The 15,425-nt window shown below is 42.7% G+C and overlaps 1 protein-coding gene across 3 annotated transcripts in view; it reads left to right on the forward strand.

Annotated features, from left to right (window-relative positions):
• The window catches only part of GAK (cyclin G associated kinase), a 1,898,577-nt gene that overhangs the window by 151,366 nt on the left and 1,731,786 nt on the right, over positions 1-15,425 (forward strand). For all 3 annotated transcript variants that reach the window (XM_085636622.1, XM_085636624.1, XM_085636623.1), the window contains exon 3: positions 12,331-12,390. In XM_085636622.1, coding sequence (XP_085492748.1) covers positions 12,331-12,390 — 60 coding nt within the window. The remainder of the gene's footprint in view (positions 1-12,330; positions 12,391-15,425) is intronic.

Raw genomic sequence — 15,425 nt, forward strand, 5'->3', positions numbered from 1 at the left:
CTCCACCAACGTGCCTCGGGTGCGCCTTTTGCTTGTGGTGCACCATGACCCCATCACATAAGGGTATCCTATTTCTAGAAGCTAGATCTGGCATACCCCTGTTTGCATATGACTTGAGTGACCAAGTGAGTGCAGTGGGGCGAAACACCGTTTGTAACTAATATTTAGGGGTTGGTCCCAAGAAATACTTTGTTTTAAAATGTGGTGAAACTGAGCTTTGTGAAGCACGTTTGGGAGTTTACTCCTGAAGAAAACCTTCCATAGTAATGAATTGAAGCGCTGCGCCTCCCGATAGAACCCCTGAATTATTTTTCCTGAGATCAAGAAAGGAATTTATAAGGAAGTCAAAGTTAGCAATGTGTCATAAATAATTAAGATATTTTGAAGGGGAGTCAGTGAATTATAGAATACTGTGCCCAAAACAAAATGTATACAGGTCATGCCACTGCACTGCTGCCGTAAACACTACAGACAAACTGTTTCATCTTTTTAGGTCTCGCCTGGCGAAAGCAGCGCATGCGCTGCTCTCGCTATTGTGAGTACCTTTTGGAATCGATTCTGCCGAGGGCTTTCATGCACGGGTCTGCATGGACAAACATGGCTGCTGTTGCCATTTGTCCATAGCAAACCGCATGCACGTGTCCGTCGGACTGTAGACAGTCCGACGCCATCTTGTGACAATAGCTTTCTATTGCCATGGCAACCAAGCTTCTTATCAGAAGCTTAGTCACGTTAGTTTCCTGTTCCCATCCCGTGACATTTTTCGTTATTTTTTTTTTTTATTACTTTAATCAGCGCGGTGCCCGCTAGGGATACAGTGTTCACTCTATTTATATTTTTGCAATCTGCTTCCCAAGGCGGAGGGCAAAGTTAGTGGCGCTGCTTGTTTTACGTTGATTTGAGAAGGAGAGCTCAGCGAGTCAACCCGCAGGTAAAGAGCATATACTGATAAATGCAACTGTAACTGCAACTGATGTAACTGTGTAACAATGTTCTGATGCAATGTCTTATCTCATGTAAAGCGCTCTGATACCTCCGGGTCTAGCCAGCGCTATATAAAACTTATCAAATCAAAAAAATCAAATCATATGGTTCCAGACTTAATTCTAGGTTCCAAGTCTTGGGGTGTGGATGGAGAAAGATGCAAAATACTGATGTCCAACGCGCAGAGGTGGTGCTTATATTCATCCGACTCTGCTCCATCACTTCCGGGCGGCACAGAGTAACCACAGAACCTTATTGGCTCCTCCTACCAACAGGAGCATTGCTGGGAGTATTCTTCATATCAAGTCTGGTGATATTCTAAAAGTGAGGCATCTGTAGTTTGAGTATCTGCCAGAAAGAAGGCAACTTGTTTTTATGGTGACCCCTCTTCCCATGTCTAAACTGCCTCATGTGTACTGATACTGAGTGAAGATCTGACTTTCTTTTTGGATGTATTACTGCATTTCCCGCTCAGCAAGAACCCAGATGGGGTGTCTCCAAAACGTCACCCGTGTTTATGGTGGCATTAGGTCTATTGCAGTATCCTGAAATAATTTTGGTCTCTCTTGTAATTAAGTGTGCCTTACTTTACAGAGTGTTGACATAATTGTCCTGGGTTCCTTACATATGTAGCCTCAGTGAGAGTATCACTGGCTTTTCTGCCAAAGTTCAAGGCCACTCGTAAGGGTTTGTGATCTGAGAAGGTTAGTGTTAGTTATTTGGAGTTGTGTGTTTGGTTTCCAAGACTCACTGCTTTTAAGAACATTTTTAATTTGGTGTCCAAGTCATAAATTGGTGAGGAGGCATATTCTCAGACACTGGTGTATTTCTCACCAAGTATCAGAAAGGTTCAACATCACTAGGTGCTTCCTGAAACTTTCAACTTGCTTACAATTAAGAGTGTGGAGCAAAGTTAGTATGGATTTGTCCTTTCCCATGTTCTGTTTACTTTTCTAGTTGCCCCAACTGTTTAGCTATGTCAACTTGGTGTCACAGTACAACGAACAGACAACTAATTCTAAACGGACATTGCAGACTGTCTGTTCCATAACGGTAGAACGAGTAGCACAGTTTATGGGGCTAAAAACTAGTGGTGAGTGAAATATTGTAAGATAAATATATGCTTTATCATAAACTTTATTCAACAATTGAGTCATCAAAGTATATCTATAAAATACATCAGTCATTCATAAATACATCAAATTCCATACACAGTTAAAAAAAAGTATTACATTCAATAATATAACTCATGAAGAATAGGTTTAAAACACAATATCTAAAAATCTCATTTACTAAATATAATACAATACAATTTCATCATGTCTAAAACGTACCAGTAACTAATGTATGGTTAGTGGGTGAAAGGTGTCAATTCATCACAACAGGAAACAGAGGACTTTGCAGTTAAGCTCTGGGCAAGGAAAGTAATTTGATTCGAATTGTCCAGGCCCAATGCAAAAATTTCGCCATAGCAATTGCAATTGTAAGTTTCGGGTCTGTCCTTAAAATTCTCAAAGCATCAACATATCTCCGTGTGGCCATAAGTTTACAAATAGGTTTGATCCACATCCGGCGTGGTGCAACATATTGGGGACATCCAACCCGGGCACCAGGGGCATCTATCACTTTGGAACCCATCCCATTTCCCCGTAAACTGTCTAGTTGGTAATGTACCAATCCTAAATTGAAAGTATAATTTACGGTCATAGGGTCTTTCAATTGCATCCCAATATTCTTCAAAATCAGGTGCATTTTTAATTTAAAAAAACCGACCCGTAAGATTTGTAGAAAGCTTTTCCTTCATGGATGCATAATGCACCATTTCCCAATATCTTGCTTTCATAATCTTTTGAGATGGGAAACTTGCATTTTGGGGATTATTCCCCAATTCAGACATTCCCATATTCCCTAAATTGATCTGATCTCCCGCAGCCATTTTATTTTATGGAAGGGGTCGTTATTGATGATATCCATAAGGCCCCGAGCATAATGCATCAATTCCTCCATAGTCCATATTCTACGCCAATATAACAGTGGGCGCAATTTTACTAAGTCTTTGACCCCTTTTTTCCCTAGATCCCATAATAAAGGAATTAAAGGGGTACTTTGTGGGACACCTGTCAACTTGCGTAGATACTCATTTTCCACCTTGATCAACCGAGTTGTGTTTTCAAAGCCCCAGAGTTCGGCTCCATATAAGACCGAACTCAATACCTTCATCCCATAGATCTCCAGAGCTGGGCGAATAGGTTTCGTTTGTGAGCTTTTGAATTTCTGCAGTAGACAACTGCCTTGTTGCTGGTGCTTTAAAACAGCCATATCGATATGGCGATTCCAGCACATGCCCCTTTGCAAAGTTACCCCCAGGTAGGTAAAAGCATCCACCTGTTCTAGGGGACCATTATCCATAACTATATTGCCTCTAAAGGATCCATGTTCGTTAAACGCCATGAACTTGGTTTTGGCTGTATTTATTTCCAGCCCATGCCGGCGACAAAAATCCTCGAAACGCAACACAGCTTTCTGCGGGCCACTGGGAGTCTTAGAGATGATTAAGGTATCGTCCGCAAACATGAGGACAGGGATGCTAATGCCATCCAATGCCGGGGCATCCGTGGGGCACAGAGAGAGGTAATCCACCACCCCATTGACAAAGAGTGAGAACAGGGTGGGCGCCATTACGCACCCCTGCCACACTCCTCGTTCAACGGGGAAGGCTTCAGTAACCTCCCCCTGTAGCCCCCACCGCACCCATGCAAAAGTGTTCTCATGCAAGCGGACGATCAGAGTCAATAGCTCAGGAGCCATCCCAAGGTCTTTCAGGACCTGCCATAATTTGGCCCGTGGAACTAGGTCAAAAGCTGCTCTCAGATCCACAAACCCTGCATATAAGGACCCCTTCCCCAGGACCACAGATCGCCAATACAGGTTTACCAATTGAAAAACTTGATCTATTGTGCTAGTTTTCTTACGAAAACCCGCCTGTAATGGACTCAAGATGTTGTTTTCATCAATCCAGACTTGTATCTTAAAAAGGACTAACCTGCCCATAATTTTTTGAATAGAGTCAATCAGGCTAATAGGGAGGCCTCTAGCATACACATTGTAAATGTCTAAATTACCACCTGATGGGAAGCAGAGCCTCACCGCCAATATGTCTTTGTTGAGATTCGGTAGTTGACGTATTTTGCAACCTAGTTTCTGTTTAACCCAAATAACTAATCCTCCCATCGGTCGCCCCCTTTCCTTTCTATCCGCTGGCACACAAAAGTTCACATACCCCTCACGAAAAGCAGGTTCCACCAACCACGTCTCTTGAAAGAGACAGATATCGTATATGTCTATGAAAGTAGCCCAGTCATCCAAATATATGCATAAATTGCATATAGAACACCTGTCCCATTCCATTAAAATAATAAGAAAAGTACAACCAACATAAAAGCAACATGTAATATATATATTTACTGAAGAAAGCAAAGGTTAAAGTGACGTTCTAGTTAGGCAAAAATGTCAGTTAAAGCATAACGTTTTAAACTCAGTAAACCACAAAGATTCACCAGTTATTGTTTACTGAAGTTGGACCCTGGGCCCAGTCAAACACCTACTCCCCCGCCAACCTCTTCTTCCGTGTGCAGCATAGGCCAGGTCCTCCAACCACTTCTGACTCCAGCCTTCCAGCAACCCACACCAGGGAGCCAACCCACACACAGCCTTTTGATATATGCATCTTGGGATTAGCTGCAGGGCCTGCCCTATGGTCATGCCCTGTACCCGACTCCTCACGGGCAGCTAAGAACCTGTTGCTCGACAACCCTTTTCTTCTTGCTGTGCCACAAGACCGGCCGCTTTTTGGGGTGTAGGGATAACAGCAAAATTACACAGGGTGCCTTGAGTATCGCCGTAGTTCTGTGAAAAATAAAAAAAAATGCATTAATTTGCTGCCAGGAGCTCTCCCTTTGGAAATTGACCCCCCCCTCCCTCCACAAGGGGCAGGGAGTCAGAGTACCCCTACCCTGCCCCCTTATTCCATATCTGTATTTGTTATTAAGATCCGGGGACTACCCCCCCCGCCTTCCCGGAGTTATGAAACGATGAATGCAACTTTCTCTTTAATATGTGGCCAGCCAATCAGGTTGCGAGTTTGGACCTCGCTGTACTGCATTAGTAACAAGAAAGTACCGTACCAGCTAATCAGATCTCATGTTTTGTGCTTGCCGTTCTCTGCAGAAGTACCGTGAGGGTACTGTGTCACCAAATATACATACATTTTGAACTTTATCCAAAACTACTGATCCAATTTTCATCAAATCATAAAAATCACACTTTCTGGATCATGATCTAGCTTTTTGCCAAATGCCATGTAATTCTGTTAAGCTGTTTTTGCTGTATCGCTTTTTCTTGGTCTCTTCTTGACAGTTCACCCCAAAACTTTGTCATTTATGCTTTGCATGATTTTGCACCATTTAGTACTTTTATATATATTTCTAAGGCTGTACTTATTTTTTAGAGTAACTTGAACAGAAGATTAGTGGTTGATGTTATTAGTGAGGTCATTGAGATGTCATGAGTGATGTCATCAAAAATGTCATTAACATGTCATGAGTAATGTATGTAATATGAGCGGTCATAAGCAGTGCATGATAAGGGTGTAGGAAAGTAGGATCTGCTTCTTATGTTTACCCCCACTTTTTGCTTTTTGCACCCACTGTTTTGACTAGTCTGGCTGGGACCCCAGCCTATCTGCTTTCTCCCTTAAATTGACATGTATGTACTTTGGTACAAATCCAGATTGGATAGTGGGGTACCCTTATCAGTCCTTAGTATATGGTACATAGGTACCTGGGAGGCCTCCCATGGGCTGAAGCATGTATTATGCCACCCATGAGAGGCCATGCAAAATGGAACCTCAGGTCTGCTAGTGCAGCCTTTGTAAGCTGGTGCTTGCACCACTTACGAGAGATATAGGTTCACTATATCTATATATATCACTACACGTAAAACTTTATAAGTCACCCCTATAGCAGGCCTTATCAATCCTGAAGGCAGGGTGCTGGGTTTTACGTGAGAGGGTGCTCCTGCATGAGCAGGGCCCTTCTGCAGTCTTCGGAGACCATTCTCCCGGGCTGTATGTGATACTACCAGACATATAGGTAGAGGTGAATTATGCTATCTCAAACGACTGCAACGAAGTATGTCGTGTTTGGTGTCAAACACCTTGGAATCATACCTCCACACCAGTATAACTGGTGTGTGAGGTATGATTTCCCCCCCCCAGAACTGAAGTTCCGGGGGTACCCAAGTTTGCCAATACCAACTTTCACGAGCCTTACAGCACAAAATGGATGCTGTCAGCCACAGACATGAGTCTGCCCTCCTGCTTCTGAGCCAAGCTTGAGCAGAGGAAGGTCGGACAATAGGTATCCTGTCACAGGGAGGTGTGACCATCTCCCAGACAGAATTTAGTGTATTGGGGCTTGGTGGGTGCCCTGTCTCAGTGCCAGAAAGTCTGCACGAGGAGCACATTTGGTGTCCCTGTGCATAGTACAGCTCAAACCAGTTCTGGGAGCCATTGGCTCCTGCTCTTGCACAAAACTGGACAAAGGACATTGGTGTAGCCACCCCTCTGTCCTGTCCTTCCCCTAGGAGGGTCCCTAGAATCTGTCCAACCCTCTACCGTGGGTATAAAATGGTTTACCTGGCTACAGGACATTAGATTTTACATGGACAAGATACAGCAAGAAGATACCACTACACTTAGACCGTCTGGACACGCTGGACTTCGCTAGACCTCTTGGGCTCGACTTAGTCTTCCCTCGCCGCCCCCAGGTCCGTGATCCATACAGGCAGGAACCTTTGAACCTCCAAGACAACAGAAGAATCTCCCTTGGGATGAAGGAGTCACTCCCCTGCAAATGCAGGCACCGTAACGCATCTGACCGGTTTTCTGTCCCTGAGCTCCTGCAGACTCCGAAGGCTCCAGCAACACAGAAGGTGGGTTTCTGAAGGTCTCCGAGTTTGAGCTGCCCTCTCACTGAGTTTATGGCGGATATCCCTCGTGGGGACCATATACCCATACCCCTGTGCACCGCGTTTATTTGCAGCTGCGCATGCTTGTTGTTGTGCAACAATTCCGCGCTTTGGGCCATTTGTAGCCCTGACCCCAGCGCATCTTTTCTGAGAAGGACTCCGGCATCTTTGCACTCTGTGCCCTGCTAGCTGGTATCCTGTGACACCGCCTGAGGTCCCCTTGCGACTCCTGTGCCTTTGGTCTGTGGGTCCACTTGAGGGTCAACTTTCCTTTATTTGGGCTCCCCTGGTTGCTCCAGGCCTGCCCTGACTCCCCTTGCTGTGGTGAGTCTCCTGGTCCTTGCTGGGCCAGATTGACACCGAATTTGACCATCTATGTTGGTTGCCGATGCCAAGGCTTGTTGGTGCTCTTGCCGGACACTGACCCCTCAGCACTCTACATCCTTCGTGGGACAGCTCGCCTCCGGCTCCTGGTCGTCCTAGACGTCTCCTGGTCCTTGCAGCTGAAGTCAAGATCAGTGTCATCACACCTGAAGCACCTGACATCGCTGGGCATTTATCTACCGAGCCCCTGGTCACTTCAAAGTGACCCAGACTCTTTCCCCTCTACTTTCAGGTTCTTCTAATCTAGAATCCACGTTTGGATTCCACCAGACACTTTTCGTACTTCCAGCAGCAGCATTTCTTTGTCGATATCCATAGAGAACGACAAGGGTTTCCAACGCCACTTCGTGCCTATGCTCCCGGCTCCTCTGGGATAGGTAACCCTGGTACACAGGTATCCACAGGTGGGGTGGCTCTTCAGACTCTTAAGTTCCAAGGGTTTTCTTCGCAGTCTGCTGGGAAGGGTCCTTAATCTCCAATTTTCCAACCGCGACTTTCCCCTTGAATTGTACGGAGCACGCGGTCGTGTTCTCGCACTGCACCTGTCCTCCATGGGGTCCCTACCCATTCACCTTGGGTGGTTCCTTGGGGTCCTAGTGATTCTACACCTTCTAGACGAGGTCTGGTCCAGAGTTGTGGTTCTTATACCACATATTTAGTATATGGTTTGGTCTCCCCCAGCAGTCCTGTGTATTGTGCTACTTACATTTGATACTTTGCAACTGTATTTGATTAGTGTTCTATCCTCGTGTAGAGGATACCAGAGTGTTTTATTTATATATATATATATATATATATATATATATATATATATATATATATATATATATAATCTACTGGCGGTCGCCAGTAGATAGTTATAGTTAGGACCGTGTTTCCATAGGAAACCTGAAAATTCTATTTTGAATAACTTTGGCGCCGGATGACGAATCCTCGTGAAATTTTCAAAACTAATGGGGCGCTCCGCTCAGCTCCTACCCTGAAAGTCTCGGGGTGAATCGTCAAGCGGGGGCCGAGAAAAAAGGGGGGTCCCAAAACGCGTATTCCCCATGCATTTTTCCATAGGACCTTTAGTCGAAGGTACAGCCCGAACGGCTGAACAGAATTACTTGAAATATGGCAGAGAGGTAGTCCTCAGGTCAGGGAAGTGCCTTTTACAGGTCTGGGGTCAATCTGTTCAGTATTTCCTGAGGAAATAGCATTTAAAAGCATATACATATACATAAGCGCGCACCGTGCGAGCACCCTAACGTGCGCGAGCTTAATTCTGATTGGTGGTTACATGTTAGTCAACGTTCGAATCGGTCGAAATCAGGAAGTGTCGGCCGCCATTTTGTTTTTTTTCAGTGCGAGAGTGTAAAAGGAAGGTGGCGTACGTGAAAAGGGTGCAGGGTAGAGAGTTCCTGACCCCCTAGCCTTTGTCGGGGGGTCCCTGAAGGACCCCGAAGGCAGAAATCGCGGGGGTGCGCGCACGGTGACAAACCAAAAAAACCACAACATTTTTAATACGTAGTTTATTGTAAAATAAATATATAAAAAATAATACATAAATAAATTAGCATTTAAAAAAATGTACAAATTCACTGAAAGAACCATAGGTTTCACACACGTTATAGTTAGGAATTAGCATTTAAAAAACCTTGCAAATTCACTTAAAAAACCATAGGTTTCACACATGTTATAGTTAGGTGGATATTTCACTCGTAAAAAACCAATGAAATTCCCCCGTTATAGTTAGTTCAGATAACTATAACTCGCGCGACCGCCACTCTCTCACAAGGATGATGTCATCAGTGATGTCATGAGTGATGCCACTGACCATGTCATGAGTGATGTAATATGTGACGTCATCAGCAGTGGATTGCGGGCGCGCGAGTTATAGTTAGCACACTGTTTGGCTTAAAATGTAGCTTTCTGCCAAGTTTGGTGTAATTCTGTTCAGCTGTTTGGGCTGGAGCGCTGTTCAAAATGCCCTGTGAATATTGCATGGGGGAATTGCTCTTTAGGAGTTCCTCCTTTTTCTTGGTCCCAGCTTTACAGATCACCTTGAACTTATCCTGGAAACAGCTTGGGTGGATGAACTTTAAAAAAAAAAAAAAACATAATAAATTCAGAGTTTCATGAAGATTACAGTACCAAAGATTTTACCAAAACCAAAAATCTGTTTCTTATGGTAACTAGGTCCCAACTATAACTGCACAGTGGTGATTGCAGTGTCAAGCTGGTAGTTTGGAATGAGATCTACAATAGTCTATATGCATTATTGCAAAATGACCTCTCTAATACTACAGTACTTTTATTTCCGTAGCCCGAATAATATAGATCAGTGGTTCGCAAGGCCTACTCAGGGGTTCCACAACTGTTTTACTGAAGTAAATAATACTGAAATTAAGATATTAAAATTAATAAGGTGTATATATAGAAAAAGAAGCAAAATTTAAAATGGAAAATACTGTTTCTACGTTTGATTGGGTGAAACAAAATATTTAAATATTTCAGCATTTGTTTTGAGATTCAGATCGTAGAAATTGCTTATGCGGGGTGTCCCCAGCATCCAATAATGACTCATTGGTGGTCCCCAGATTCCAGTAATGCTTCAGGGATGGAGGGACACACGAGTAAAAATTTTAATCTCTGCTTATGTAGATAATGCTCAAATAAACTTGGGCTTTGCTCTCTAGATCTAATGATTGGCAACAAGATATTTAGTATCGAAATCTGAAAGTACACACCTACCAACCATGGAGAAAAAGTATATAGGAACAGCTCATTGCATTGAAGTGGAGAATGATGTTTGTGAAAGCAGAGGCTGATCCTGTAAGTTCATGATTTTTGGGAACCATAGCCAAGGCTCTTTGAGCTTGAGCGACCTGGAAGTGCATGCACTTTAGCATCGAGATGGCTGGATTATAGGGGATGCGCTAAGGTGTGATGTGTACCAAGAGACTGAAAGGCCTGTCCTGGTGTGTGCCACTTGCTTTCTTCTCCTTTTCCCTCCTCCTCACCACCCACATAGCCCTGTGGTGAAATATTGGATACATGTAAAGCTATGGTAAAGTTTGTGTAAAACATGTAGTGGACTGATCCAGGTGACCATGTCATTGTTGGTTAATTGTAGACAGAAGAATAATTACTGGCTCTGCTAATTTGTAAAGTTTAAATTCAAATGCCCTTCTAAAAACACTGTGTACGTTTCCACGTAAACCATTCTCATGTACCATCTAAATCTCATCTAGACCATCCGTACAACCACATTGAAACTGAAGCTAAAGCAAACCCCAGCTCCCCATCTCCGTGCAGAATCTTTCTTCCATCCAGTCAAAGTTTGAAATAGCTTAATATTATTTCCATTCGTCGCCTTGTGGTTGAGGGGGTATGCTCTGATAATAGGATTCACCCACTGCCGGATTAAGACCGCCGTGATAGAGCAACTGTGAAAAAAATTGTTAATTACTAATGTTCCTTTCAGAGCAGGGGTATGAGGCTCACTAAATCACCCTGTTAATTACATTAGTTTAAGGATAAATGTGTTAATGATCATGTGATATCTGCAATCCCACTACATTGTTGATTCAGCATCATTGACTTGGTGCCATCCGGTATCTCAAACTTGGCCCGGAATATCAGCATATACTTTGGTCCCATCTGGGGCAGCTTCTATTTAATCAATTGGAATGAGTTTTAACGTATGCTGTACTTCGGTTGTATAATTCTGAACAAAGGAGCACTGTGGTGTTTTTGATGCTCCCTGGGCTATTTTCTTTGGCTCACTGCAGGATATAGTGCATCTATCTGTAATTCAAAAGTTGTGCTGTGACACCCGTGGGTGGTGCTCTGAGAGCTAAAAGAGGGACAGGTGTTTAATCTGTGTGCTTCAACAAAAAGAACTTGGAGAGCCCCTGCAGTGCCAATAATGGCCTGAGCCATTCCACGTTGAAGAGGTCCAAGCTGGACCTCCTCAAAACAAATGAGAGGGAGAGATCCTAATGTTCTCTGGACTCCCCAGCAATGGCTGGTATGGAAAGGTGCCTCAAGACCAAATTTTGCTTTCTTATAGCCCATTAGGGTTGCAGCAAATTACCCACTCCTTGTTAGCAGAATGGTGGCTGAATCATGTTAACCCCCTACCTCTTTGCTTGAAGTGTGCTGTATGGGGTTATGAGCTCCTGTTACTGAGCCCCCAATACCTGGTGTTTGTCAGTCTGTCCTTCCGAACTGAATAGAGTTCCCTTTGGCAGGGCAACTGTCCCTGCGTCTGCCATAGGAACAATGGGTGTTGCCTTGTTGATCCATAACCATCAGTCTATCACAGTTCCTGCTTCTAACGCCACAGTGCACCCCTCAACGTCTCCAGTGCCTTTTTGTTTGTCTATGACAGCGAGGACCGCTAGCAGTCCAGACCCCAGCACCACTTTGACAACATCCCACTGATGGGGCCCTGATCCACTGTATATGCTGTTAAGGATCCAGCAGCAGAAAGCACATCACACTCTTATTCTCCTTTCGACCCCACCCTCCATTGCTATAATTTACTGTATCATGTATTTCGCCTACACGTTAAAGGACAACTAATAACCAGTAAATTAGCAATCTCCTTTCCTTTAACCTGTAGACGTATGTGTCGATCAACCCAACCTTGAGCTCTTTCAATCTCTATTGTGTTTGCAACATACTATCTGGCTTTATCCTTCACCCTGCTTCAATTTCCCCTGTTTTGTGGTTTACAGCTGACTAGTTTTTTTTAAACCCCCCTTGCGTATCTCATTGTTTGCAAGACATTTATGGGATGGCTGGCTTGCTTTAATTAGAAAATGTTCATTATTTGTTTGGATCAGTCGGTAATGGTGAAATAGTTCTTTTCATGGCTTTTTGTGGATCTCTTTACTGAAGTCTGTCCTCATTTTGCTTTATAATTTTTTTTTTTATCTAACACAGAGATTACTTTCAAATGAAGAAGAAAAGAACAAAGCTATTATCCAAGAAGTCTGCTTCATGGTATCCTTTGTGGTGACCTGAATAAAAGAACACTGAAGTTGTGGTTTCAAATGTTCCTTTTTGAAGTTGCATTTCCACCTTAATCCTGGCCCCTGATATAACTCCGTTTAAAAATTGTCGCCCAGAGATTTTCATTTTTGATTTGTGTTTTTGGATCATTAGAGAAGCAATTTAGCTTGGGTACACGTTGCTGATACGGGCCGAATTTTTCTGGACGACATTTTTTAAAATGTTGCATGGGTTGTAGTGATGTAATATTTCAAGCACCACGAGACCTATGTACTTCATATTCGTGTCAAAACATAGGTTTTGGAGGTTGTGTATTCTATAGAGACAGAAAATAACTCCTCAGAGTAACTCTTCCGCCATTTTCCAAACAAGAGACATATATGGAAATTAAATAATTGTTTTTAATTCTTTTATGTATACACCAAACAATGTTTATTGTCTGCATATGGAAAAAATTATGTTTAGCACTCCTGTTTTAGGCACATTTTCATAGTTCACTTAATTTGTTTCCGCAATTGCTCGTGGTACATTTGCAGAATGTTGTCAATTTGAGAAAAGCAAATTTACAGGGACATCTTTTTGTAACTCAAGTTATGTAAGTACCTGCATGTGGAAGTTCCGAGGGTAGAGGCTTTGAAAATTTCATAGGTTTTAGCACCCCATCAATATCTGTTTGAAGATAATCATAGACAGAATGTCCTTGATAAATCCACAACTTTATTTTGCGGCATCAGTCTCTGTATGTGCTTGCTGAAGTTCTTTTTTTTTGTAACCTGTTTTGTAGTGGCTGGTTGGACGAAACTCTTACTATGGCAATTAAAGCGTGGAAGTTTAGCTTTAGTGATGGTCAAATCGCTTTTTCTCTTGTAATGCAAATCTCCCCTGCTTCTGTTTTGCGTATAGTTTCGATCCATGTTCCAAGACATCTAGGGGACATGTCTATATCGTTATCTACATATTTTTGGTCACAAAGTTGTGCAGTTGCACAGTCTGTCATTTCAAAAGGGTTTCCTTGCTGTTGTATGAAATGAAGAAGGCCGTCAGCATGTTTATTAAAACATTCCCCTCTCTTTTTCACAGGTTCATGGTGAGGAACAGTTTCACGATGGGCCGTTAATTTTGAATTTGTCATCTCTGAAAACATTGCAAATAGAGAGGACTTCATAGTAAACTACCTGCCACTGAGCAACATATTCACTTTTAAGTGTCTGACCAACAATTCCCTTGGAGTTTTTCTGTGATCTCTGGATACTCTGTTCCAGTTTCATATCTGGAGCCACAACATTGAACCTTCCCTCTCTGTCTTTCACCACAAAATGTCTTTGGATTAATTTTCTGTATGAATGAATTAATACATTTATTGTATCAATTAATACATTTTTTTTACCAAGAAATTGGGCAAAAATATCTCCGCACACACACACTTTCTCCAATCTAAGTAATACAAAACTAACAGATCTAATAATCCTGATTAAAACATGAACAAGACATATCTAAGAGTCACAACACTTAAGCAATGTGCAACGGATAAAAGAGATTTAAACCATATATATTAAAACCGTAATCTGATTCTAGTCCGTGACTGAGACTTTGCCTAAAAGTTCTTTTACCTGATGTGCAAATTTCACTAGTCTGGCCAGTTCCATTGGGATCTCCAAATTGAAAAGAAGTTTCTTGGCACCTGTGCAAATACGTGTGCCATATTTTAAAAACCGAGGTTTCAATAAAGTGCAACGTGCGGGAATCAAACAGTGATATATGCAAACCAAGTGAACCATCCATTCCTCGTACTGGTGACAGTCTACCAGTAGTAACTCCCTCTAATGATTTCCAGCGAGTATTGATATCTTTTATCGGCAATACCATAAGTCTCACTGATAAGATTAGATTTAAAATTGTCTTATTCAAGGCGGCATCAAGGTATGGCTGCCTCAATTGATCATGTTAGGAGCTAGCGAATATCCTAATGTTACTACTGGAGGATTCCAGTTCCTTCATGTCATCTTCCTTGGATAATAGTCTGACTTGTTTTTTCAAAATAGATTTCAAAATTCCAGGTTGGTGAATAAAATCCTGCCAATTAGTCATATCAAGGTGTAGTTCAGTGCAGGCAGTCAGGGGGCTGTTGGTCCATGAATTATTGCCTTTCATAAAAATTTCTTTCAGAGTTTCTTTCATTGTGTGCGGCAGTGCCGCACAGACTCCTCGATAGTCCGAACAATCGATGCCCAATGCTCGTAACTTTGTTTAGCCCAAATTCAAGTCGTACCAAAGCATTCCGGCCGTGGGCTGGAATCTAAAAGATCTGCTTGAATGCTCGGCAGTTGACACGTTCCATGATGTTAATTGATGCCGCGGGGAATACTAGTTGGCCATATGTGATTGAGGGGAGTAGCCTAGCTCTTATAACCTTGCTGATGGGCTCGGTTGTCGGGCTGTTTAGTTTGGAATTCAATTTACATAGGGCATACGTCACTGCCTTAGCTTTTGATTCGACAGATGCAATATGTGCTGTGGACTTCCCGTTACCCATAATCCAAACCCCCAAATAATTATATTTGGTTATTACTATTTCCAAGTTGCCCATTCTCCATTGTTGTTTGAGTTTGCATACTTCCTGATTATTACTACCTTGGTCTTTCCTGCGTTTTCTCTTAAATTATTTTCGTTGTTAAAGGTGCTTAGTGCATCCAACGTTCTTTGCATACTTGTTTTGGTATGATCCAATAGCACCATGTCATCTGCATATTGAATTCAAAATAGTCTAGTTGACCCACTTTTGGGGGGGGGGGGTTAACAGATTGGCTTTAGATATTGTTTTGTCAAGGTATGCAGTGTATAGATTAAAAAGCAAAGGCGCCAATACACCGCCTTGTTTTAACCCTCGGTCTGTGTAGATCTTTTTAGTTGCTGAATTCATCGATAGTTTCACCCGTACCCAAGTCCCAGTGTAACGAGCGAGAATTGCTTTCAGCAGCATCACCAGAATCCCCCAGTTTTGTAATTTCCGCCACAGCAGGCTCCGA

Source organism: Triturus cristatus, chromosome 2_1 (assembly GCF_964204655.1).
Source record: "Triturus cristatus chromosome 2_1, aTriCri1.1, whole genome shotgun sequence".
NCBI lineage: Eukaryota > Metazoa > Chordata > Amphibia > Caudata > Salamandridae > Triturus > Triturus cristatus.